The sequence below is a fragment of the Coccinella septempunctata genome, chromosome 2 (assembly GCF_907165205.1).
Source record: "Coccinella septempunctata chromosome 2, icCocSept1.1, whole genome shotgun sequence".
Lineage (NCBI taxonomy): Eukaryota > Metazoa > Arthropoda > Insecta > Coleoptera > Coccinellidae > Coccinella > Coccinella septempunctata.
This window is the reverse complement of record NC_058190.1, coordinates 3,071,585-3,098,550: the sequence shown is the minus strand read 5'-3', so window position 1 is coordinate 3,098,550 and position 26,966 is coordinate 3,071,585. Positions and strand designations below refer to the sequence as shown.

The 26,966-nt window shown below is 36.5% G+C and overlaps 1 protein-coding gene across 4 annotated transcripts in view; it reads left to right on the top strand.

The window, feature by feature from the left end:
• Positions 1-26,966, top strand: part of LOC123308282 (potassium/sodium hyperpolarization-activated cyclic nucleotide-gated channel 2) — a 364,375-nt gene that overhangs the window by 7,547 nt on the left and 329,862 nt on the right. For all 4 annotated transcript variants that reach the window (XM_044890874.1, XM_044890876.1, XM_044890875.1 and 1 more), the window contains exon 2: positions 16,447-16,509. In XM_044890874.1, the coding sequence (XP_044746809.1) occupies positions 16,447-16,509 (63 nt within the window). The remainder of the gene's footprint in view (positions 1-16,446; positions 16,510-26,966) is intronic.

The following is a 26,966-nucleotide window of genomic DNA, read 5'->3' as shown; positions in this document are numbered from 1 at the left end:
TTTCATCAAACAAATTTCGAATAAGGATCTTCAATTAGTGTGAATAGTTATTAATTATGGGGAGAACATTACAATTTCAGTTTTCAAAATAACCTATGCGCGTATCAATATTACAACATTTTCTTCACTGAAGAATTTGGTTATAAAGTACCACCAACTTGTAAAAGTCTTCCCAACACTTCTAGTTCAATCACGCACTAAAGTTGATCATTATTCTCAAAAATTTTCGTCCAGATAACCTACGCTACTGCTGATCACACCAGTTCAGTCAATTAAGCTTGACATAAGCCTGCAATGACGTAAATCTTCTTCCCGACAATTTGGTGACCTGCGCCTCCTTTGCTGTAACTTCTCACACACCCAAGTCTATATCCAAAGAAATTTTTTTTTTTTTGATGTAGCAGAGGGAAAATCTGCGAGACAGACGAACACACCCTCTCCTGAGGGGGAACAGTGTGGGGATTCTCACTCTCTTGAGAACCCACTAAAAACCCCTAACTGCTTCTTCATAGGTTCCGGGCATTTTGCCTATTAACCAGTTGACTCTTATGGTTTCTGGACTCTCACACGATCATAGTCGTGTTGATAGTTGTATGCTGCCTATATGTTTTATAGGTTAAGCTCTTCTTTGGTAACATTTGAATCCTTAACTGATCTCTCGGTCTTCGGTGGTAGGTTCTTGACCTTCTAGCTTTTTCTGTTAGATCTTAGTCGACTAAAATTCGTAGTTCCCCATTTGGATGTTGTTTGGCTTTGTCGAATATCTTTTCCGCCTTTCTCTTCATAAATTCTGTAACTGGTCCTTGTAGATTGGTTTGTTCCTAACAAACCAGGGTACATCCATCGCCATTCTAAGGAGTTTATTCTCAGTGGCCTGTATTCTCTTGATGTGGGTCTTGGCTGCGAAGCCCCATGCCGCTGATCCATAAGTGAGTTGTGGTCGCGCGATAGTTTTAATCATCGTCAACTTGATGTTCTTATTCATATGACTTCTTCTGCCTATGAGTGTATAAAGTCTACTTATTGCGGCTTTTGTTTTATCAACTGCACATTTGATGTGGTTTTTCCATGTTAGTGCTCTGTCAAGCTCCACTACTAGGTATGTTGCTTCATTTTTCCATTCAACCTCTTCTCCATCAACTTCAAGGTTTTCTTTCATCCTCAATCTTCTCTTTTGCAGTAATATTGCTTGAGTCCTTCTTCCATTGATTTGGATTTTCCATTTGATGCACCATTTGAGTAATTCATCTATGGTTTCCTGCAGTCTCTAGTGTATGATCTCTGGGCGTCGATGTCTGAACGCTATTCCTGTGTCATCTGCGTACAAGGTGAGCATATTTCTAGCATTCTTCGGGATATCATGAACGTATATTACGTAAATCAGAGGTCCAAGTACCGATCCTTGAGGCACTCCCGCTTTCAATTGTCTGGTTTGAGAGGTTGCTCCATCTTCACATAAAAGTTTCTATTCCACAGATAGTTCCTTATAATCTTGCAAAGCTTGGTCGAATATCCTGCTTTTTTCATCTTGTAGATTAGGCCTTCGTACCATACTCCATCAAAAGCTCTCTCGATATCCATCAGAACCATTCCAAAGAAAAGAGGCAGGTAATGGCCATATCATTGCTCCATCTCTTTCTACAGTGTACTTCTTTCGGCCCATGTGGGTATTAATTGCTCAGTCCATTTTCTATGTATGACGTTATAGCCCACATGCAAACTTCAATCTTCTGTCTCTGAGGTTCGTTTTGAATGAAGGTATTCGAATCTATCGATAATTCAAGCGTAGTTGATAAACTGAAAACCAGGTCAACTGGAGACCTTCGTACGTAATCAAAATCTTGACGAAGTTTCAGGTTACACAATATTAAATTTCCCCTCTAAATTTGTGATCAGACCCCTTCCTTGCTTATCGATGAACATTCAGCAGATTCCCAAAATAATAATGTCCAGTATTCGCCCGAACGCCATTTCCAACACGTAAAATCAATATTAATATGTAGTCCCATATCTGCGACCGAAAACGCAATTAACCTAGTTAAGTTTCTAGGTTATATTCCCTTCATTATTTCGGTTAACTTACTTACATATAACATGAATAAATGATAAACTTAAGCTTCACCTTGCTGGCTGACTGTTTGTCCTGATGCTGCACTAGGTGATCTACAGTGTGGTTAAACAACCAACTTCTAATTTCGAAGATTATTCTTGACAAAAAAATGTTTCGTTTGTTTTTGGAAAAGGAAACCCATGTAACCAATAAATTGTATGGATGAAAAATTTAATGGTCATAACTGAGAAACTAGAAGATGTGGGTGGAATTTTGTATTCAGAGAACATTCAATACATCCATGAAAAGCTATACTTATTTCGAAAATCCTGCCATTCGATACAATCTTTTCTGAGATATAACTAAAAATTAGATTTTTCATGAATTTTGAACAGCCCCTATATTTTCAACCGAGTCTAGTTGGAGGAGATGTTAAATGAAAAAAGTATTTCTCTTGACCTTAAGAATCTTATGTTTGAGTATACAGGGTGGCCATTTGAAAACGAAACAGACGAGATTACAGACGAAATAAAATTTTTCGATAGAAATGCTCGGACAAGTCGATTTCTGTTTCGAGGGGGACAACTTAAGATGTAGGTTACGGACGCATAGCGGTTCAACCCTTGCTACTACAACCCTCACCCCCAATTTTTGAATAGGGAAGATGGGGTGAGTGATACCTCATTTAAAGGTATTTTTATACTGATTTCAGCAAAGTAATTGTTTTTTCATTTTATGCATTAGTTCTCGCAATATTTCTAACTAAGTATTTGAAAATGAAGTGGTGTTTTCATGGCACTTGTAGTGTTTTTTTGTGAAAAATCGACATTTTGAGCTTCAAAACAACCATGACTGTGGCTTCCTTCCTCCAATCCACTGACATAGAAATCTTCAATCAAGATGTCGAACAAACAAAGCGTATTGCGAAGGAGCTCAATCTTGCTGAAACTCAATCTAAATTATCTTCGATATAATTTGCAGTATTTCCAATAACATGCGGTAACACTTGATCGATATAAATCTCCAAAAAGTCCAAATACGTACACATCTCTAATCAGATTACCAGGTAAGAAAATCAAATCATTAATGATGCCACAGAAATATTCCAGTCCCAATTCGTGAAACGATATCCGACTTAATTATTATTATTATTATTATTATTATTATTATTATTTATTGTTGAAGAGTAGAGGTAAAAACCTATAAACTCACTAGCTTACAAAAATTAAAAAAAAAAGTAATATTCCACCAATAAAGACATAAAAAAAAAGAACACTTCACAAATTACTCCCACAAAGCTTCCAACGATCGTAGCGGTTTTTGAAGTTGTTTACACTGCTGGACTCAACCACCGATCTGGGCAAACCATTCCACTGATCGAAGACCCTGTTCGACAGAAAGTTTTGACGTACAGTAGTCCTAAAAGGTTCCTTGGCCAGCTTATGAGGATGTCCTCGTAGATTACCTCTATTGAACCTGTACAGATGACGCAGATCGACTCCGAATTTATTATTAATGGCACGGTAAGTCACTATCAAGTCGCCTCTCGCACGACGATCCTCAAACGATCCCAAGCCAAAAATTCGCAGCCTGGCAGCATAGTCCGGTCGACTGTGGGCAGAAAATGGAATCCTAGTGCACCACCTCTGGACCGACTCAAGTAGACTCCTATCACTCTGAAGAGTCACCCACCAAGCAGGACCGGCGTATTCTAGAACTGGTCTCACGTAGCTTTCGTATAACAATTTCATTGTCTGGATGCTGCAAGAATTGAAAGATCTTTGAAGCATGTAAGTTAATCTTTTAGCTTTAGCACAGACAGATGAGATATGCTGTGACCAGTCCAGATTAGGAGTGACAATCAGCCCTAAGTCTCTCTGCATCTCAACTACGTTGAGAGTCCTTCCAGCAAGTATGTACGGTATATGAGGGTTTCCCCTTCCCATGTGCAAGACAGAACACTTGTCAATGTTGAGTGGCAACAACCAGTCCCTCGTCCACTGAACGATAGCGTCGAGATCGAGCTGCAGCTGATTGGTATTTAATGACGGTACTCCGTATATTTTAGTGTCATCGGCATACAACAGGCACTTGGATCCAATAAAACCAGGAAAGTCGGCCGTATAGAGTAGAAAAAGGATAGGTCCAAGAACCGATCCCTGCGGCACACCACTTAGCACATCCGCCGCCGTCGATGAGAAATCTCTGCCAACCCTAACCTTAAAAGTCCTTTGACTTAAAAAAGATTTTATCCAGAGTAACAAGCGGCCACGTATTCCAAGGTGTTCTAATTTTTTGAGCAATTGTTTGTGAGGTACACGGTCGAAAGCTTTCGAAAAGTCTAGATATATGACATCTATTGGAATTCCCTTGTCGAGCGCTCCACTCCAATCGTTTACTGCAGAAAGGAGATTAGTGAGGGTTGATCGACCTGGAACGAAACCGTGTTGTTCTTTTGGGATTAAGTGGTTAGAATCAGCAAACTCCAAAATTTGATCTGCCAATATACGCTCGAATACCTTGGCGACTGTTGAGACCAAACTTATGGGCCGATAATTGGTGGGCAAGGTCTTATCTCCACCCTTGTGAATCGGAGTTACAATTGCTGATCGCCAGTCAGATGGTAATGTAGAAGTTTGGAAAGATCGCTCGAAAAGAAGGCATAGAGGCTTTGCGAAACTCTTGGAACAACGAGAAAGTAAAAGCGGTGTGATCCCATCGGCACCTGGAGCAGAGGAAACATCCAGATCCGATAAATAGGTACCTTTACACTAACGCTCTTTCGCGCGCGATCGAATCGCGAGTGCCAGTCACTCGTGTTTTCGCGCGGTATGGAGTGGCGCGTGTTAACTATTTTGTGTTGTGAGATCGCAACGGTTTATCGCGCAGTCTTGCGTGTGCTTTGGAGCGTCCAATTCGAAATCTCTCATTATAAGCGAGGGGTTGGCGTGACTCGTGGCATGTTGAAATTTTCAACGGTTTTAGCGGCACTCCATAGCTTGAAATGAACAAATTGAATAAAAAACGCAAACTGAAAGTGGCTTTATGCTTGGCAGTGTATCTGAATATTCCAAAGAAGAGAAACAGAAGATGTTGAGCGAAAGAATATATAGAAAATCGTACATATGGACATATGCCTCTCTTGATTGAGTTGCGTACAAATTTTCCTATGGGCTTCAGGAACTATTTGAGAATGGATGGCGAATCCCTAAAGTCCCTGCTTCAGAAGCTTGAATCTCCCATGTTCCTTATAAATTAAAGACTTGTATGAATAATCATGAATTAATACATACCTACATGTACTTACGAATTTTGAACGTTTATACTTCTTCAATTAGAAACCCGCGCGAATACACAAACGCCCCGAATCCACACAAACTCAGTCACTCGGGCTAGTCGCTCGCGAATTTTTACACGTCCAAAAACCGAGTGAATGATTTGCCTTTACACTAGCATTCTTTCGCGAGCGATTGGCACGGGGCGTTCTAGTCGCGCGCGAAAGAGCGTTAGTGTAAAGGCACCTATTGACTTTCCACAAGTTCTTCAGAAAAGATTACATCGTCCAAGTCGAAAGGACAGCGAGGGGAGTTAACTGGAGGTATGCTGGAAGTAATCTCACTCGAGAAGTGGGAAACAAATGAATCAGCAAGAACATTAGCAGACTCGAGTGTACTTGAACAAAGATTGCCGGAGCCATCACGAACTACCGGGATAGAGGTCTTGCCATTGAGATTGCTACGCACATACTTGAAAAATCTTTTTCTATTGCTGGGTTTAGCAAGGTTATGCTCGAACTGTTTTTTGGAGGATGAAATTAAAGAAGATACGTAATTGGAGTAACGTCGATGATTCTGATAATCTGCTATGCTGCCACCTCGAATAAAACGCTGCCATAGACCCCGTTTGATCTTTAAGGCCCCAACAATATCTCTGCCGATCCAAGGCTTCAATGGGTTATGCTCGGAAGTGATCCAGTTTGTATTATTAGCAACCACACTATCCACGATTCTCAGAAACTGGGTCCACATATCATCCATACCACTGCAATCCTGAAAAGTATCAGACCAATCTACATTTAGTAGATCTGCAGAAACCTGTTCGTAGTTTATTTTCTTGTATTTTTTGTCCTGCAAGCTTGAAAGTATGTCGTTATAAAATTGCAATTGCGTCATCAGCAGAACATGGTCAGATTTACCGAGAGGAGGCAGGTATTGTATATCAGATAAAAGATCAGGATCAGAAGTAATGAAAAGATCTAAAGTAGAAGGTACTTGACCCTGTCTATATCTAGTTGGTTGAAAAATCACTTGTTGAAGTCCTGAATTCAACAGTAATTCAGCAAAAGGAAAAGACGGTGAACCAGAAGGTGGGAGCGTGGTCATTGGCCACCCAATATCAGGGCAGTTGAAGTCACCAGCTATCAAAATATTACGACGTGAGATAGAAATTTCTCTCAGAAACTCAACGAGTGCCATGTCACTCGTACTTGGTCCAGGCCTATAAATGCATGCCAGCGTAAAGGAAATGTTGGAATTGGAGATGTCAATGAAGAGATTGTCAACACCTGACCAGTCTTTATGGAAAGTGGAAATTCTGAATGCGTTGACAATAGAGTTGTTCAGATAGACACATACTCCGCCATATCCAACTGTACGAACACTATCCTGACGAAAAATGGTGTAACCAGGAATGTGACAAATAGAATCGGTAACTGAGGAATGTAGCCAAGTCTCCGTTATCAATAAAATCGAGGGTTTGTGGGTGTGAACAATGGACAGAAGTTCACTAAACTTGGACAGCAAAGATTGAGCATTGGTGTAGATTACAGGCCAAGTGGTTAGCGTGGGCGGTTTTTTGAAGAAGATAATTTCTTGGATTTTTCATCCGTGACTATAGTCGGCTTTCCTTTAAGATATCTTATAGTCAAATGCTCCTCCCCCCGCTCACTTCTGCTCCTCAGATCTTTTCGGACCTCATCCAGTTCACCCAACTGCTTCCTCGTCATGTCACTCCGAACAATCACCTCACGAAACTGCGCGCTGCCATGCAGGGATTTTTTATTACGGAGAATCCTCCTGACAGTCTCACTATTAGAAAAAGAAACCTTCAACCACCTTGGTTTATCAGAAATCTTGCCTGGTATACGTTTGAACTGTGTCATGAATACACTAGCAGCCGGATGTACGTGATCTATAACGGCTTTAACGTTTCTCTCATCCTCCGTGCTCTCTGTTAGATTGAGCAGCAAAATGTTGTGCGATTTTTCTATGCGATCGACAATCTCAGGAACATCCACAGATGCAGCAGCAGATGGGGCAAGACTCAACCGGGACTCCAGAGAAAGTATCCTCTCAGATGTAGATTGGAGATCCCCCCGCAGCCCACCCTGAGACCCCTGCAGAGCCGAGACATCGGACCGAAGAGCTGAAAGACACTGTTGATGATTCGAAAGCAATTCTGTATGTTCATTAATAGATTTTGAGCAAGAGGCAAGCTGCGTGAGGATCTCATTCTGACGCTCCTCCATGCGATGTACGCTAGCAGCAACCTCACCAATACGGCTCATCATCTGATGGAAATGTTCCAAGGTGAGTGGAGAACTATCCGTGGCCGAAGACAAAGATAACGATTCAGGATTGGCCGGAGAGGAGACTGGATGGGATCCAGCAGAATTACTCCTCAGTCTGCGCTCCCTAGACAAGCAGGCCGGACATGTCCAAACCTCACCTCTTTCCCGAAGAAAGTCGACTTCCCCAGAGGTGAGATCTACGCAATCAGCATGAAATGGCTTATTGCAAGCGTTGCAAGGAATAGCAAGGTGTGAGCTCGAAATAGATTTTTTGCAACAGGCACAATTGCGCGGCATTTTTTCAAAAATTTCTGTGACAAATATCAAATTGAATTGACAACAAAGGGAAAGGGAAAGACTCTTCACTTCCTTGGACCCGTAAGGAAGACTTCAGACAGAGACAAGGAAGGCCACGGTTGAATGGAAGAAAAAGGACGGATTCAGATTTAAAAGGTGAACAGAAAATTTATGTATTCAAATCACATGAGGATTTCAACTCCTGAGATAATGAAATCATACACCGCATATGCAGATGGAATTATCGCCAACAGCTGTGAGATCCGCGATAACGTTGTATTTACGAGTATTATTGGAATTTATTTTCAAACTGTAATTTGATCTATAGGACAAATATCTCGCTTTATACTCTATCACAAATGAAAAGAAAATTCCTCAAAGCTCACCCCAGCCACCACGGTTTTCACATTCACAGAATAAGATAAATATTCACTACACAAAAACTCTGGGTCAATATTGTTGGCGAGAGCAATCAGAACGTGTGTACACGGTTCGGAATAATTATGAAGTGTTTTCTCAGTTGGCTTCAATAATGTTTTCATTTTGTTGATTATTGAATTCATATCTTTTTCAAAAAAATGAGAATCGATAATTTTTTATTTATTACGAACAGATCATTAAGTTGGCTTACTGGTTCTTTGACATGTGAATTATTCTTAGTTCGAGACTTGTATGTGTTCTAATTCATTGTTCGACATGGTTTATTCAATTGCAGAGCGGGTGGAAATAATTTCACTTTTTTTGCAAACAATCAATGTGCGAATACAACCGCAGAATTCTTCAATCAACGACATTTAGATAAACATGTTGATAGGAAGTATGTTTTGAAGCTCAAAATGTCGATTTTTCACAAAAAAACACTACAAATGCAATGAAAACACCACTTCATACTTAATTAAGAATATTTCGAGAACTACTGCATAAAATGAAAAAACAAGTACTGTGCTGAAATCAGTATAAAAATACCTTTCAAATGAGGTATCACTCACCCCATCTTCCCTATTCAAAAATTGGGGGTGAGGGTTGTAGTAGCAAGGGTTGAAGCGCTATGCGTCCGTAACCTACATCTTAAGTTTACCCCCTCGAAACAGAAATCGACCTGTCCGAGCATTTCTATCGAAAAAAGTTATTTCGTCTGTAATCTCGTCTGTTTCGTTTTCAAATGGCCACCCTGTATTTATAAGTCAGGTCAAAGTCTCACTTTGTGGAACTATTTGTTCTGAAAAGTATACCATCTTAAGTGGTGGCTACGAGACCGTCTTGTCACGAGTCTCGTAAAAGTCTTTTAGTCTCGTCGTTCATAAGTACTTTTCGACAAAGACAAATTTTCAGTTTCAATCGACTCGGACTCATTCTGAAATTAATGTTGTAATAGCAAAGAATAATTTTTGGGAATTCGAAGTTATTATTATTATTATTATTCATAAAGCCTTCCATTCACTAAATTTTTGATAGATTCAGCTGTATTCGATTAATTCTAGGTATTAATTATTTGTTATTTATAAACCCAAATTCTCATTTGTACATATTAAGTGCCATCAAGTTAGTTATCCCTTGTTTGTATGAATTGGGGTAATTTAAGGAAACTATTCGAAGACGAGACACCTGATAATACATCAATTCATGAAAGAAATAGAATCTCTTAAAATATCAGTATACAGGGTGATTCATAAGTATTGGGGCATTGCCCAAGAAATAATAATTTCTCCTCTGAGTGGATATTATTTTTGTAAATCAATAAAAATAAAAGTAGGAATGGCAGTTCCTAACATAGCCTACTTCAAAAAACACAAGCATACAACTGAATCTGACTGTGCGAAACCTGGCTTTAGTCGTGAAATTCAATTTTATCGATTTTATTCAATAACGGCAAAATAACCGATTTCAAAGGAATGAAATGTTAAATGTTTTTCCTACAGTAAAAGCTTTTAAATGCAAATTTGGTCCTATCGGTATATTTCGATCCTTATTGTATGTACCAATATTATGAATCATCATGTATATTATTATCATTGAATGCTAACAGAAAACGCTTCCTCAAAAATAGTGAGAATAACTGTCTCTAGGAAATCATCAACAGGGAGAGGATAGAATTTCACCACTTTATTGAAGGCTGAAGGTTTTATTGCTTTATTTACGTGCTGCAAAACGCACTATTTCAACTCGTAAATCGTATCATTACGAGGATATATTGAAAAATTCTTAGCCTACTTTAGAACCAAACAAAATTTCAATGTCAAAATAATTTATTGCTCAACATATTTTCCTTTTAACTGAATACATTTATTACAACGAACCTGCAACATCTTTAGACCTTTCAAAAAAAATGTTTCTTCTTGCTCTGCAAACCAGACCTCCACAGCTTTTATTGCCTCCTCGTTAGAAGAAAATTTACGACCTTTTAAACTTTTTTTCAGTTGAGGAAAGAGCTGATAGTTGGATGGAGCCTAATCTAGTGAATAAGAGGGGTGTTGCAGAAATTCAAACCCTAAATCACGAATTTTTTGCACGGCAACATGAGATTTGTGTGCAGAGGCGTTGTCCTGCAAAATCAAAACGCCTTTGGATAGCTTTCCGCGTCTTTTCTCTTTAATTTTTTCCCGTAGAGTGATCAGTAATGTCGAATAGTAATCTCCGGTTATGGTTCTACCCTTATCCAAAAAATCAATCATGTTTACTCCATGGCAATCCCAAAAAACTGAAGCAAGAACTTTTCCAGCAAATTTTTGGATACGAAACTCGTTAGGTGTTGGAGAACACCATTCCATCGATTGTTGCTTTGTTTCTGGATCGTAGAAATGTACCCAAGTCTCATTCATAGTAACAATTCGGTTTAAGAAGTCTACATCGTTTGCAAATCGAGCACAGATCGAACGCGATGCTTCTACCCTTGCACGCTTTTGGTCAACATTTAAACATTTGGGAATATATTTTGCAGCAATTTTTCTCATGTCCAAATTCAGTGCTTCAGATATCCGTTTTGGCCCAATTCGACGATTTAATAAAATCATGTCATGAACTGCATCGATATTTTCGATTTTCGACTGACACAGAAACTGGCCTTCCCGATCGGTCATCATCTTCAATGGAAAATTTACCTCTTTAGAAGCTTGCAGTCCAATTCTTCATGGTCGCATACATAGACATTGATCACCAAGGGTATCTTTGTAAATTTGCTGACCTTTTAACCCTTTTAAATACAGTTACTTGATGATGAGTCGATACTCCAATTTTTCGATTCTCACAGTTTCGCTGGAAATCTTCTTTCTTTAAATTTTTTATTGCGAATTTCTGGTTTACTTTTTTGACCTCAAACTTCACACTGACACTTCTTATGAGGTAGTGTTCGCTGGAATGGTAACGCAATATTTTTTTTATACATGGAACTAGTCTAGGCTATCTAGATATCAATACATCCTTGTATTTGTTTAAGCCACAGCTGTGATTTAGATTTATTCACTTTTTCAAAGTGAAAACACAAATTAATTGAACATCAATGAAATATATCAAAAACCATCATCTCTTACATAAACATACCCTGAAGTGCATTCATCTTGGTATATTTATAGCAGTAGAATGAAGAATTTCTTCTCTCTATCATTGTGACAAAAATTTTGGATGAAAACAAAACTTAAGTACATACATAAGGTCCTTTTGTTTGCATAAAAAGTGTAACACTCGATTTTAGTATTCGTTTGCTGATTGAATTTACACCAGTGTAGAGGAGGTGTAGTTTATCTACATCTCCTTTTGACTATGTGTAGATAAACTACACTTCCTCTACACTAGTGTAAATCAGATCGAGAGGAGAAAAGTGCTACACTTTTTATGCAAACGAAAGGACCTATTTTCTCCTGCGTTTGTAATCTTGAATACGAAGATTGCGAAGTTTTCAAATCCGAAAGCAAAATTCCTTTATTGTCCAAAATGTTCACGAGTGTACGAGACTACTGCGAGACTCTCGTAAGAGACTCGAGCCAACACTCCTATCGAAAACGAGACTCTCGTGGACCAAGTCCATCTTCCATTCAGAAGGAATCACTATGTGTTTGTAGCGTCAACTATTCTCCCAAGAAAATAAAGATCGTTTGAACTGGATTTCTACCCTTGTTGACGTAATCACTAAAACCTAATCGAAATTCAACAGGGAACACCCTGTAAATATTCATTTGTGAGCAATCAATTATTCGAAGGTGAATTCGGGAATTCGAAGATGATTCATGGTCGAATAGCGTCTAGCGCTTTTCTATCGACTGCTATCATCAATTTCCATATTTCATCCAAATTAAAACATGCAATCGGATTTCCAAGGCCCTACTTTAGCGATCTCGTAACAGCATATTGATGTCAGTTCGTTCCAAATAAACAGGAAACTTCATTCCTAATGAAATATCTCATCTATTCCAAAAGTTCGTGAATAGTACGATGGATACGAAAACCTAATAAAAACACCCCTGAATTATGGGATTTATAATTTTATAGCGTTTCGAGAGTTCTTTTTTTCCATAGAGCCGTAAAGATAGAGGACACAAGGTCCATCGAAAGCCATCCATTGAAAACAGTGTGGATAGTTATGCTCTGTGGCTGTACTTATTTACCCACCCTGAGGTAGCACGTCCATCTTGTCACTTCGGTTTCACATTCGTGAAACACATTCTTGATTTTGAATAGGGATGAGGTGATCTGCGATAACTAATTTTGAAGATCGTATCGAGTACTATCTGACTCTAAAATTTCGCTTTAAAATGTCCATCGATAATGAAATAACAGCGAAAATAGTGAAAGAGGCAATCTGGAATTTATCTCGAGAATATTGTTCGTATCTGATATTTCGTAGTTATTTAGTAGGTAGTTAAGTTGTTGATTTTTTGCCCAAAAAAAATTAATAATTTTTGGACTAGAAAAATATACCTTAGTTATTTAACTAAGTCTATCGTGCAATTTTTAAGAACGTTACAAGCGTGTTAAAGCGATTGTAAATTTACAGTAGAATTAAAATGGTGTATTCCTTAGAAGACAGGGTGGAAATGATAAAATTATTTTTTAGAAATAACGACTCTGTGGCTTTATTCAACGAACTACATCCTGGAAAAAATGTATCCGTAACTGTTTGCCAAATTTGTTTAGTCGAAAACAAAAAGAGCATGAAAAAGACGAAGCGAGGGTTGTGGCTGTCATGTAGCAATGGATCCGACCTTCAGTAGGTATAAGGAAATTGAACAAGATATCTGGTATTTCACGCACACCAATCATGAGAATCCTTACAACATAAAATCCTGATAAGATACAGTAACCTCACTGCTCACTGGAAAAATTCATTTAGATCTGTTGGAGAAAGCTATTCATCTAGCCCTTGTGTGTTTATCGCAGAATGCAGAAGAACATCAAACGATGCTGTTCGAATAAGATTGCGCACCAGCTCATTGCGTTCAACCGGTGCGTCAGTTCTTAGTTGAAAATTTTCTTCACGCCTGGATTAGAAGAAGGGGACATATCGAGTGGCCACCCAGATCACCTGATCTGGCTACACTTTTTATGGGGTCACCAGAAATCCAAGATTTACGCTACCCACCCTGAGTCACTGGATGATTTTCGAATCCGGATCATTAATGAATGCTGTCAATTTACACCAGAAATCTTGAATAATGTACGTGAAAACTTTTGAGAAACTTATATTGCTGCATAGTCCAAGATCCCAGAGCGATAAGACATAACTTATTTTCACACAGATGAAACTTTAGGATCTCAGTAGAGTCTCATGTGCTTTGAATTCCTGGGAACTTGTGGAGCTTGCCTAGTGGGCAGATACCAGGTGCAAAGGTAACTGAAAATAAGTGTTACTTAACTTATTTTCATATGGCTAATTTTTATTTATGTTTTGAAGAATGTTATTCTGAAGTTATATTGTAAGTGACAGACACTTTCCATTGGACAAATCGGGGATATTACTCTAGCATGGAAGTGAATGTTGCCCATTTCCATCATTTAAAGAATTAATCACAATAGTTTGTACAGGGTGAGCAAAATTCGTTATCTGCTGAAGGGATCTCGAGAACTATAGCAGCTAGAAGAAAACTGATGACATATTCTCGATCGCTTTTTTCCTTACTATTCCAAATCTGAAAACAGATCCAGCCTAACGGTCATAGAGTTATGAACGAAAATTGAGCAATTGTCATTTTTAATGAAGCTGAATAACTCGCTTATTCGAACTTTTATTCGAAATCCGTTGTTACATTCTACAGGAACTTTTTTATGAGGAATTTGAATATGATATTATCAAATTTTTCGATCCAGTCATTTTCGAGATACGAAAGGAATTTCTGATTTTTCAAATGTGAAATATAATCGAAAGTTCTTTCATCTTGCTGAAATTTTTTTTGCAGATTCCAAAAATATATCATATGTTGCTATTCACATGAATGTTACACGAGAAAAAAATTCAATACTTTTTCCTGCTTTTCGATTCTCTGTTGAATTATAAGTAGGCTGGTTTACCATAGCAACCGTTGAATATGCATCATATTTTGTGAACCTGAGCCTCTATGGTTGAAATCACGGATTGCTCAATAAATATTTCGATGATTAATTTGCTAACGTCTCGCGATGTTTGGCATGGTTCACAATTCGAACACAACCGTTGATAGAAGTACCTATTTTCATCATCTTACTTCTGTAAAAATAATAATTGTAGATAGCTATCGTATTTTATTTGTAATAATACTGACTCTAGAAGTTTCTTTCAAAAATAGAAAAACGATAATTGAATAAATTTTCTTCTTTAACAATCAGACGAAATTCTTTTATTCTCTTTTGAAATATATCGATCTCGATATTGATATATACTTAAAAGAAAAAATTATTCGTCAGTCGGTGATTCCTATCGCAGAAGGTTGAGTTCACATAGGATTATTTGGAGTTCACGAACGATAATGCATTTTCAACGGTCGCTATGGTTACGCCAGCCTACTGAAAATTCAACAGTGAACATTTTTTTTCTCACATTATATTTATGTGAATAGCGACATATGATATATTTTTGAAATCAGCAAAAAAATTGCAGCAAGATGAAAGAACTTTCAGCTATAGTTTACATTTGAAAAGTCAGAAATCCCTGTCGTATTTCGAAAATGACTGGATCAAAAAATTTATTGATATCATATTCGAATTCCTCATAAAAAAAAGCCTGTAGAATGTTACGGATTTAGAATACGACTTCAAATAAGCGAGTTATTCAGCTTCATTGAAAATGACAATTTCTCAATTTTCGTTCATAACTCAAAATCTATGAACGTTAGGCTGGATCTGTTTTCAGTTTTGAATTAGTCAAGAAAAAAGAGCTCCAGAATGTGCCGTCCGTTTTCTTCTAGCTGCTATAGTTCTCGAGATCCCCTCAGTAGACAACGAATTTTGTCCACCCTGTACTCGTCCACTATTTTACCTGTCATTTCGTTGTCGATGGAAATTTTGATGCGAAATTTCAAGATCAGATAGTATTGGATAAGATTTCAACTTCCCTCATCCCTATTCAAAATCAAGGGGTTGTGCTCACCTTCGTTAGGGGTTTGTAGTTACGGGAATGCAAATAGCGAAAAAGTTGTTCCCCCTCGAATCAGAAACTGACGGATATGAGCGATCTGCCATAATTTCCATCTGAAGACGGAAAATCGAGGTGCTAAGTTGTCGTTGGACCATACTGTATATAATAATTATACAGTGGTTAAAGAGTTATGGGTAATGGAAGAAATTGCCACAATCAATTAAGCACTCTGTATCTTTTGATAGCAAAGAGTGATAGACTTGATATAGGTTATCCTTATTCATCTCTATCTACCCTTAAGTTCCGCCCGTTCACCAATGAATCGCCTTGTATACATATCAAGTAATATTCCAATACTCAATGATATAAATTTGAATCCAATTTTCACAAACAACCCTTAACACATTCATATAACTAAATTGGGGTGATATTTATCATTATATTGATGCTAGTATAAACTCATCAATTCTTTCAAAGTACGAAGGAAACTGTTGATAACAATTTGGCCATTTTTTTTAATTAAGTCGGTTAGCTGTGAATTTCACCAACATCATCTCGTCTTTTATAAAATTACAGTGTCTGAAAGGCGAACGAAAGTTTTTTACAGCGTTGTTAATTGAATATTCTCTACAGGAAGGTTTGGTATTTCATCAATATTGTACAAGTTCTCTATGACGATTCGCTGGAGTTATAAATCTTAGTTGATATAAACACAGGGTTATGTGTTTAATAAACAAAGAACAGCAGATAAAATAGCTAATATTCTAAAAAGTTCCTACACATATTCATAGTCCGAAAAATGATATTATATGAACGCACTTTATCATAATTGAATTTTACTTTTATATAATCTTTTATTTGCACATTTTTGTTCGCTTCCTTGCCTATGCTTTTTCCCATCCTTTCATTGAAAAAAATTCGCACTTGACGCCATCTTTTCATTCACTACTATTTCTTGATATCTTCTCACTCTCTTTTCTTCTCTCACAGAAACGGCGAGAAAACCTTGCTCATTACGAAGGCCAGATCTGCGGAGCAATCAGTTATATGGAGGTATGCTTCAATGTTGAAAAGAGGCAGTGGTTATTCATTTCCGGAAAATTCTTTGTCAATGAATACTTCAGTTCAAGAAACGAAGGAAATGGTAACTTACTGTTTCGAGAACTTGATGTTTAGCGAGGTATTAAATGTTTGAATGCTCTGTGTCGATGTCTTTTTGTGAAATTCAAATATTGTAATGGTTAATTTGTATATTTCTCGGAAAAATAATGAATATTTTGGGTAAGTAGTTGTGCGTATGCACAATGGTGAAATAATTAATGAAAAATTGGAATTGTGTTTCTCAAATGCGAAAAAGCTCTCATGAAAAGCTTTCTCAGCATATTATCCTAGGAAAATCTCCTCTCAAGCATTGAGTATATGGGAGCGTTGTTAAATACGAAATGTTTAAATGACAGGCTACATTTACTGGCACATCTATAGTTATTGATGAATATACTATTTCATCATAACAAAACGTGTTGAAAAAAAATAGTTCTTCATTTACGAAGGACAAAAAACCGTCTATTATGATCGAACCTGCTAATGGATAGCCGAGGAGTAGCCGAGGCCAGCAAGCAGACGAAATGAGCAGTTTTTTGTCGAGATGACTATTTATTCGTCGACCTCCAAAACCTTTATGGAAGTAAGTACACTTGGTTCATCTTAAGAATGACGTCAGCAGTTAGAACTACAATATCTTTGCCAGACTGTCAAAATAATTCTAGCTTTTACTGCTGACTTTTGTTATAACGAATTTCTGTGTAAAATGAAGATTGATTATGATTAGTTCAGATCTCCATGAAATAAATTTTCTATCTGAATGATGATTAATATTTCACTTTGATTGATTGTTCTCAGTAACATTTTTTTGTGAACGAGTTCAGCAGCAATCAGCAACTTACTTAACGAGCATCTTCACCTTCAATACTAAAACAATGTTGAGGTTGAAAAAATTTTATTGTCATGGGGACTCATCAAATTTTCGAACTGAACTGTTCGATAACTTTAACGTCATTACAATAATATAGAGAACAAAAGATGCAAATAGAAATTCCATGTATGCAAACTCAGATACTGAAAAACAATTCAAAGAAATGAGAAGAACAAATTGCATAGTTTTTAATCAGAATTCAATGAACTACAATTGATCCTTCATACTTATAGCTGCAAGAGATAAAAATGGCTCTTATCATCAAGCGCATCCTCAAAATAATTCAATAACGATATTTTAATAAATTTTAAGCCTAATTTGATATCATTTGGGCATATTTCCTTAGGAATTGGAACAAAACTTTTCAATATGAAACTTGGTAGTTTTGGGAAGAACTGATTTTGAAAAACCAATTAAATATGATTATAACAGACGAGAATTCTTCGAAAACAGCCAAAATCGAAGTTTATGGAGTTAACCATACTCTTTGACCAAAACAAAATACTAGAATTTTTCAACTAAAATAGAACACCCTGAATGTTTCTGTACTTTTCAGAAGATCATTTTCTCTCAAATGTGCACAAGCATCAGTACAAACAGAGTTTAGTGAAAAAAAATAAAAAATTAAAGAATGGGTAAATTTATTTACTAATGGGAATTGAAATATCTCTGTTTATTTTATGGATAGTGAAAATTGCAACAAATTTTTGGTAAGGTACCGCTAATGACCTTGATCTCAAAGCTGCAAATTTAATGAATCAAATTTTTTGTTGATATCCTATCCAAAATAAACAAGTACGTACTATCTAGTAGGTTACTTTTGTCAAACTAATTGACAGAAATGAATGGTCCGATTGAATGACTCATAAGTGAAAAAAAACGTACTGAAATACTAATTTATGATCATTGTTTATATTGATTATGGTCTGAAGAAGTGTGTAATATTTTAAATTATTTGCAGTCATATCACCCTCAACGGTAACGGTCATTAAAACATTACAAAGTTTTGATGCAACTGAGATATCATGGAATAACCTCAAAATTTCACAACAAATTTGGCACTCAACCTTGTTTATCAAGCTCTTTTTATCGGGATTTTTCTAGGTTTGCATAACAAAAAAAATAAAAAATTAGGATGAAATTGAGAGTTTTGATAAACTAGTACCATAAACCAGGGTGATATGTTCATCAATTTGAACTCTATTTTTTTCACGATTCAAACAGTTCTCTATATTCATCATTTCAAAGCACCTTAGCTATCATATCATGCTCCTAAAAGTGTGACCCGAGGTGTGACCTCAGAACAAGTTTAAGGAAATTTGTTAACAAAAATCCATATACCTTATGAAAGAAGAATGATCAATCTTAGACGCAATAAAGAAACTGTGCAGTAACTGCACATCAAATACTGCATTTTCAAAATGCGGAATTATCAATACAGTAACTGTACAGTAACTATTTTCCAAATACTGCATTTGAAAAATGCATAATTATCAATACGGAAACTGTGCAGTCACTCTATATCAAAAACTTTGCATTTTTGAAATCCAGAATTATCAATACAGAAACGCACAGTACCTCTATATCAAATATTGCAATTTTTGAATGCACAATTATCAAAACAGAAACTGTGCAATCTCTGTATATCAAAAACTGCATTTTTAAAATGCAAAACTACCAATACAGAAACTGTACAGGAACTTTATATCGAATATTGCATTTTTGATTGCGAATCATCAATACAGAACCTATGCAGGAAAAGTATAACAAATAATTCATTTTCATAATTCAGCATTATCAGTATGTAGGTTCATAAACTTTGCAGTTTCAGTACAGCAATTTCTGTGCTGCATTCAGATGGCAATTGTGATGCAGTATCTATACAGTTGCTGTATGTTGTATTTCCTCAAGAATTATTGCTAATTCAAGTGATCAGTTCGAAGGACAAAAAACAGGTATACTAACAATTACCAAATGATTGTTTATTTAATGCCCAGTTTTTCTTGAAAGAACGCATGCATACCAGATTTTTCAATAAAAGGCTCTAATAAAGAGAAATTTATACCTGATCCCCACAATTATTGAGCATTGTATATTCACTTGGTTCTCTGCTCCTTGATTCCAATACTGTATTTAAGTATTAATATCAGTAATGAGCTCAAAATGAGATTAGGTGAAATGTAGCCTCCTCGACGTAGAATTTCTCGAGCTACATAAGTTCGTGTTTGTTCGCCGATTGAACCATAATCAAATTCGTAACATACGATTGATAGAGAAGCCGTCAGGGAGTTCTCAGAAATCCGAATCAACAAGAGATGATGAGAATATCAATATGGCTTGGATGCGGTTTCCTGTGCAAACTTTTCAATGTGTTCATCAGCACATAATAATTCATTTCACGGAAATCATCCATCAAACCGTGACAGCATCCCACATTTATGAGTTTCGTCGGAAAACAATGCGCAGCTCTATAAGAGTTTTCATGAAAGAGCCCACGTTGTTTTGACTGATAACATACTCGGTGATTTCGAATATTACATGTTATCTTGGGCCATATGCGGTAGACATTTCAATGCGATGGATATGCGAGGGGTTTTCAAAGATTAGTCTTTGTTTTGGCCAGGTGATAAAATTAACCCAAATAAACTAGTTTGATTTTGGGAAACTCATCGATAAAATAGAGGGTATACTTCAACTCACAGTGGCACGGTGTTTGGTATCACCATTAAAAAAAAGAGACACAACACGAATAGAATTTTTGAATGCATCTTTTAATGCATATCTATACAGTGTGTGGCGTAATGAATGGATAATATGATGCCCACGGGTAAAGGACGTTAGGGAAATCCAAAAAAAAATATGTAAAAGTTTCTTGGTTTTCAGGATATTCGAAATTTTCGAAAATAATGGAAAAATTCTACCCTCTGCCACTCTTTTAGATGGAACGACTCCAAATGAAGAAATTTTCTCAATCTGTTTCAGATACTAGTTTTTTTCGTAAAAAAGTATTTAAATTACACTGCGCAAAAAAATTAACGCACATCCTGAAAATCTTAATTTTAATGAAAGTTAACTCTACATTGACTTTATAACTTATTTTTTATGTTCTCTCGGGAAGGTTTTGGACGAAACAAGACACATTAAATGAAAGAAAAATTCAGGATTTCACCGAATCTTATGTGAAAGAAGAGAAATGAACAATTTTCAAAATACTGAAATGCTGATAAGTGATTTATACTTGGTATTTCCACCCCTTGCGTTAATTACAGCTCGGCAACGACGGTTCATACTCAAAATGAGTGTTCTTGAAATGTTCTGATATAATCCTTCCCAGATTTCTCCGAGTTGGATTCCTAAGTCATTAAGAGTAGCTGGATGATTTTCTGAACTTCTCAGCCTTCTATTGAGGTTGTCCCAAACCTGCTCAATCAGATTGAGATCTGGACTTCTTGCTGGCCATTCCATTCGAGAGACTTCAACCTCTTCAAGGTACTCCTGAACGATGCGCGCACGATGGGGTTTGGTATTATCGTCCATAAAAATGGAATTTTCACCAATGTATGGGGCAAATGGCACTACATGCTTTCCAAGAATGTTCCTTATATACTTATCAGCATTCATAGCTCCATTATCAACGACCACTAGGTCTGTGCGAGCATTCAAAGATATTCCACCCCATACCATAATCGATCCTCCCCCGAAACCAGTAGTGTTCAGGAAATTGCACTGAGCATATCTTTTATGTGGACGTCTGTATACAAGGGAACGTCGATCACACTGGTAGAGGCAGAATCTAGACTCATCTGTGAAGAGAACTTTTTCCCAATCGGCCTCTTCCCAATGGATATGCTCTCTCGCAAAATCCAAACGCGCCCTTCGATGGGCTGGGGTAAGAGCTGGGCCTCTTGCCGCGACACGAGGCCTTAAATAATATTCTCTAAGGTAATTTGTTATTGTCTGAGTGCTAATTTGCACCTCATGAGTTTGCTCAAGCTGAATTTGAAGGAGGCGAGCGGTTGCAAACCGTTGTCTCAACGAAGAAACTCTCAATTAACGTTCTTGAATGGCAGTTGTTACCCGTGGTCTACCCTGTCCTGGTCTTCGGACATTCATACCTGTCTCCCTGAATCGCTGCAACATTCTGGACACACTTGTATGGGAAACTGCAAACCTTTCTGCAATTCTTGTGTATGTCCACCCTTCTTCTCGCAAAACTACCGCTTGAGCACATTCCTCTTGGGTCAAATTGCGTGTTTCGCTTTGCATAGCGATCGAGTGTAGAAAATCAAACGAAAGAAAAACTATCGATCACTAGAATTGATCCAGAACAACTGATTTTAGAATGAAGCCAATACATTCAAAATCTGATAATATCATCTTTTTTTTATTCCTGCTGGGAAAAGACATCTGTATTGAAGAAAACCGTTGATGGTGGATAACATATGCATGCATAATTCTGATAAAAATAAAATTATCATTGAGAACACCTTGAGTTATAGAATAAATTTGAGATTTCCATAATGTGCGTTAATTTTTTTGCGCAGTGTATTTTCAATTGAAATTTTTTTTAACCCTTCTGAGAGAGACTAATAGATGTCATGACATAAAAACGAATTCACTATTACCAGACATTCATTTGCAATAAAAGTTTCCATAAAATTGATATCGATTAGTCCGAATGCACATTATAACTTGAACTCAGGCTGTTGCCACTCAAAGCGTATTTGATTCTTAGGTCTCTGTTATCATTTTCTTCGATCCATCAAGGACCTAAATTATTTGAGATTCATTTATAACACTTACAGCTCACCATAGATATTATGACAGATTACAGCAACGAAAACAGAATTATTCCTTTTCTAAGAAATTTTCTTCTATGCTGTCAGTTTTTGGTTCATTAGCTTATGTATTTTACTGTTTTAATAAGCATTTTTTTCCGAGTTCAGTCAAGAGACTATGTAATATATAGGATTCGATTTCCGTGAGCTGTTGAGTAGAGAAAAAAAATAAGTACAATCGCAACTCAATCAACGTATTTCAGCTATCCAATTTCAAGATATTGGTTCAGAAACTATTGATTTCTTTTTCTTTGCAAGAGACTCTTGTGTTTTTCTGAAAAACAAAAAATAAATGAATAAAAATAAGAAGATTATGGTGGGATTCCATGTTCTGTGAGCTTTCAAGCAAGCTTACACATGGTGTATCTTTGTATGTAAAAAAAGGAAGTTGGATAGGGTTGTGGCTAAGGGGTTGAAGAAAAACATTCAATTCCATAATTCCATTGTCATGAAATGAGGTTTTCATTTTGAGTTATCGGTTGAAGAAATATCACTTTCATTACAGACTTATGCTCAACCCTGTATGTGAATCTGCTCTCACCGAGGACGTATAAAATTACTTTCGAATTAATAAACGAAGAAGCTACACTTTTCTCGAGTTCGAAAGGAAACTTGAGTGAAATTCAAGTTTTATGATTAATTAAGACCTTTCACACAATGGAGAAGTGAAGCGTGCAGGAACTTCAAGCATTCATTTCTATTCAAATTAAAAGTTTCGTCATGTTAAAATCAGTATTTCATCTGGAGTTATGAAGAAGCACCTGAAACACGACCGTGAAGAAGCAATTAATATTCCATACAAAATATCGTATGACTTCTTGGTTTATGTCGTGTAGAAAGAATACCTACCTTGTTTCAATTAGTAAGGTGTTTGTGTCACACAAATTACCGTTATATAGGGTGTCAGACGAGTAAATGGAAAACACTATGTAATCAATTTCTTGATTTCTCAGAAAAATTGCTAGCATATTCTCGCATAATCCGTAACGTTTAAGTTCATTAACAAAAAAAGTTTAAGTGCATATCATGAATTTCATTTGCTAAATTTCTAGAAATGATCACCACGAAAATACTGATGTTTCATAGTTTAATTTTTCGGATTTCTAGAAAAGTCTTGAATGTGAGGGTGGATACTTTTAACACTGATGAGACGGTTTTTAACAAAGTTTATTTAAAGATCTATTTTACACACTGTGAATAATACAAAATGGCCGATGGTCGCTTGAAACTATTAATAGTGAGAGTAGCCTTTATCTATTCGCATTCCCGACAGAACTGACTTCTGCACCATTAATAGCACGTGTACCTAACTTAGTTGCGCATGCGCATTAGGCCGAACATAATATTAGTTGTCAGCAGGTTGCTTTATAGAAGTGGACTGGTCCCAAAGCAACTTTGGCCAGCAGTTCTTACTTCAACACCCCCTCCCAAACTGAGGACCTGACAACTAATCAACAGAAAACTGAAAATTCCATTTAACTGACTTCGATAAACTAAGAAATATAGAATATATATAAAGTATACAATGGTAGATAGTATTTTATTTGAATTTATATAAATCAAGCCTTAAACCTACAACAGGATTGTCAGTGGAACCATACAGAGCTGTTGCTGTGAGGCAATGGAATAGGGTTCCTTATAGCGAACCAACTGTCCTTAATATTTGGTATGGTATCAATACATTGTGTCCAGGGACCGGAGACCCTTCCCACAAGTGATATTATACCATCATATCAACTGAAACTGATCAACAGATACATATGCCATAATGCATGCATATCACATAGTAGATCAACATATAAATGACATGACTGATCACATACATAGTATGTTCCATCATATCAGACTAACATGATTAATTCATTACACACATATGTGGTCAGAATTTTGGATTTCGCATCTATCATTTCCAGGGACCGGAGACCCTTCCAAATCAAGACACTAGTATTCGTAAGAGTATGTATCCAGGGACCGGAGACCCTTCCTACATGTCTCAAATGAACACTTCAACATGTATATTCATCAAAGTATATCTCCAAGGACCGAAGACCCTTCCAATATAACTCGAACAAATATACAACAAATTTTGAGTATTATCAGATTATGTTTCCAGGAACGAAGAACCTTTCCACAATATACAGATAAAACACTCAACAGACATATTACCAAAGTACCTAAGGGATCGAAGATCCTGTCAAGATACTAAGATAAACAACAGAATTCACTATCAGAGTATGTTTGAGATCGAAGATCATTTATAACACTACTCAGATAAGGTATACATAATGACTGAAAAGAAAAAATTAATATTACTTATGAAATGTTTGATCAAACAGAGCATGTTTTGAGTTTGTCGTTGACTTTTCTCATTTTCTTCCTATAATATTGAATCATTATGACTTATTACTTGGTTATCATCTTATGCTTGGATTGGATATTTTCATGCAAATCAAACCTCATAGAATACAAGGTGATCACGAAACTTAGTGAGCTTTGCTGCATTCAATGGTTTTGTTAGAATGTCAGCAATCTGATCATTGGTATTGATCTTCACAATATTAATTTTCTTATCTCTTACGTGTTGACGAATCAATAAATATTTACGTTCCACATACTTCAAGCGGCTTTTACTTGTGCTAGCCAGACAGTTACGTCTTGCTGCTTCATTGTCTTCATATATATTAACTGGAAATGCTCTGAGACCCACAGTCTCTTCTAATAATTGTGCTAAAAATAGAATTTCATTAGTAGCATGAGTAAGTGCAATAAATTCCGCTTCTGCTGAACTTTGTGCTACTGTTGATTGCAGTTTTGAGCACCATACAACAGGATTACCAAATGCAAAAATCACAAAGCCTGTGGTTGACTTTTGACCACACTTATCACCTGAAAAATCTGCATCACAATAACATGACAAAATTGGAGATCCTACTGTGAATTTTAGACCTAACTGACTTGTACCTTTCAAATACCTGAAAACTCTTTTAACTAATGTCCAATGATACTGCTGTGGATTAGCTTGGAATCTAGCCAAATAACCTACGGCAAAGGATATATCAGGTCTTGTGAACATACTTAAATACAGTAGGGAACCTATAGCTTTCTTATACGGAAAATCTGCTTCATTCGTTACTTCCGGAACTTTATGATTTCCTTGAGGAACTAAAGGAGTGTCAACTGAATTTGAGTTTTCCATTCGAAATTCTTTCAACATTTCATTAACAAACTGTGTTTGATGAAGAAACAACTGATTTTCTGATCTAGTGATTTCCAAACCAAGGAATTTTGTAGGAAAGCCAAATTGTTTTACCTTAAAACGTGACTTCAACATATTCACCTTTTCCTGAATAAGGTTTCTACAACTACCTGTAATTAATAGATCATCAACATATACTAAAATCAAAATGATATTACTATCTTCCTTTTTCTTATATAAACATGGTTCTCGTAAATTTGATTCAAAACCAGAATCCTTCAGAAAATTATCAAGTGTCATAAACCAACATTTTGGTGCTATAGATAATCCATAAAGAGCTTTTCGTAACTTCAATATTACCTTTGATTTATCAAGATTGATTCCTTCAGGAACACTTACATATTTTGGTCGATCAATTTCACCATGAAGAAATGCTGTTTTGACATCCAACTGTTCAACATGCCAATTCCTAGAAACTGACAATGCAAATAATAATTTAACAACTGATAGAGCTGGTGTAGGAGATGCAGTTTCCTCAGGAGTATACTTTTCAGTATCTTTGCATCCTACAACAACTAAACGAGCCTTACACACACCATTGTCCTTAACTGTAAATACCCATTTCAACGGAATACTTTTCATACCTTGTTTTCTTTCCACAATTTCCCAAACTTCATGTTGGTTTATAGCTTCAAGTTCGGACTGAATGGCAGTAATCCATTTACTACTTTCTGAACATGTCATTGCTTCCAGATATGTTTGAGGTGTTTTACTTGTCTGATAGATTTTTGTATCATATACAAAACCAAATGGATTCAAAATTGTGGCATTAACTGAAATTTGCGGCATATCATGTCCACTGGTTTCATTGCCATCAAAATCATCTAGCTGGGATATTTCTTCATATTCTATCTCATTATTTATCTGAGAGCTAACTGAAACATTTTCTAACATATTTGTAGCACTTGTTTTATCAACAGAATTGTTGGAGCTACTCTGTACTGGACTTGTAGTTCTTACAGAATCAGAGTTTCGTTCAACTGATTTCATTTCAACAGGATTGTTTGCAATTGATACAACAGAATTGCCAGTAGGTGGCACAACAGATATGTCCGTAATGGACGCAACAGAATTGCCTACAGAGGGCGTAACAGAAACGTTCTCACTGGACTCAACAGATTCAGACGAAACTGTTAATTCATCACTTGGGACTGATAACTTTGATTCATATGACTTGTAGGTCAACTCTTCATTTATTAGAACATTACAAGATGTAATAGTCTTACAGGTTTTAGGATCATACAACAAATAGCCAGTATCGGTATATCCTATTAAATACATTGTGCTGGATCTTGCATTCAACTTTTTACCTTTTGGAACATTTTCATTTCTAACTTCTACTTGTGAACCGAAAATTCTTATATTTTGCAGATCGGCTTGTTTTCCATAGAGTTTTTCATATGGAGTCAAAAAGTCTAATGATGAATGAGGCGTGCGATTGTAT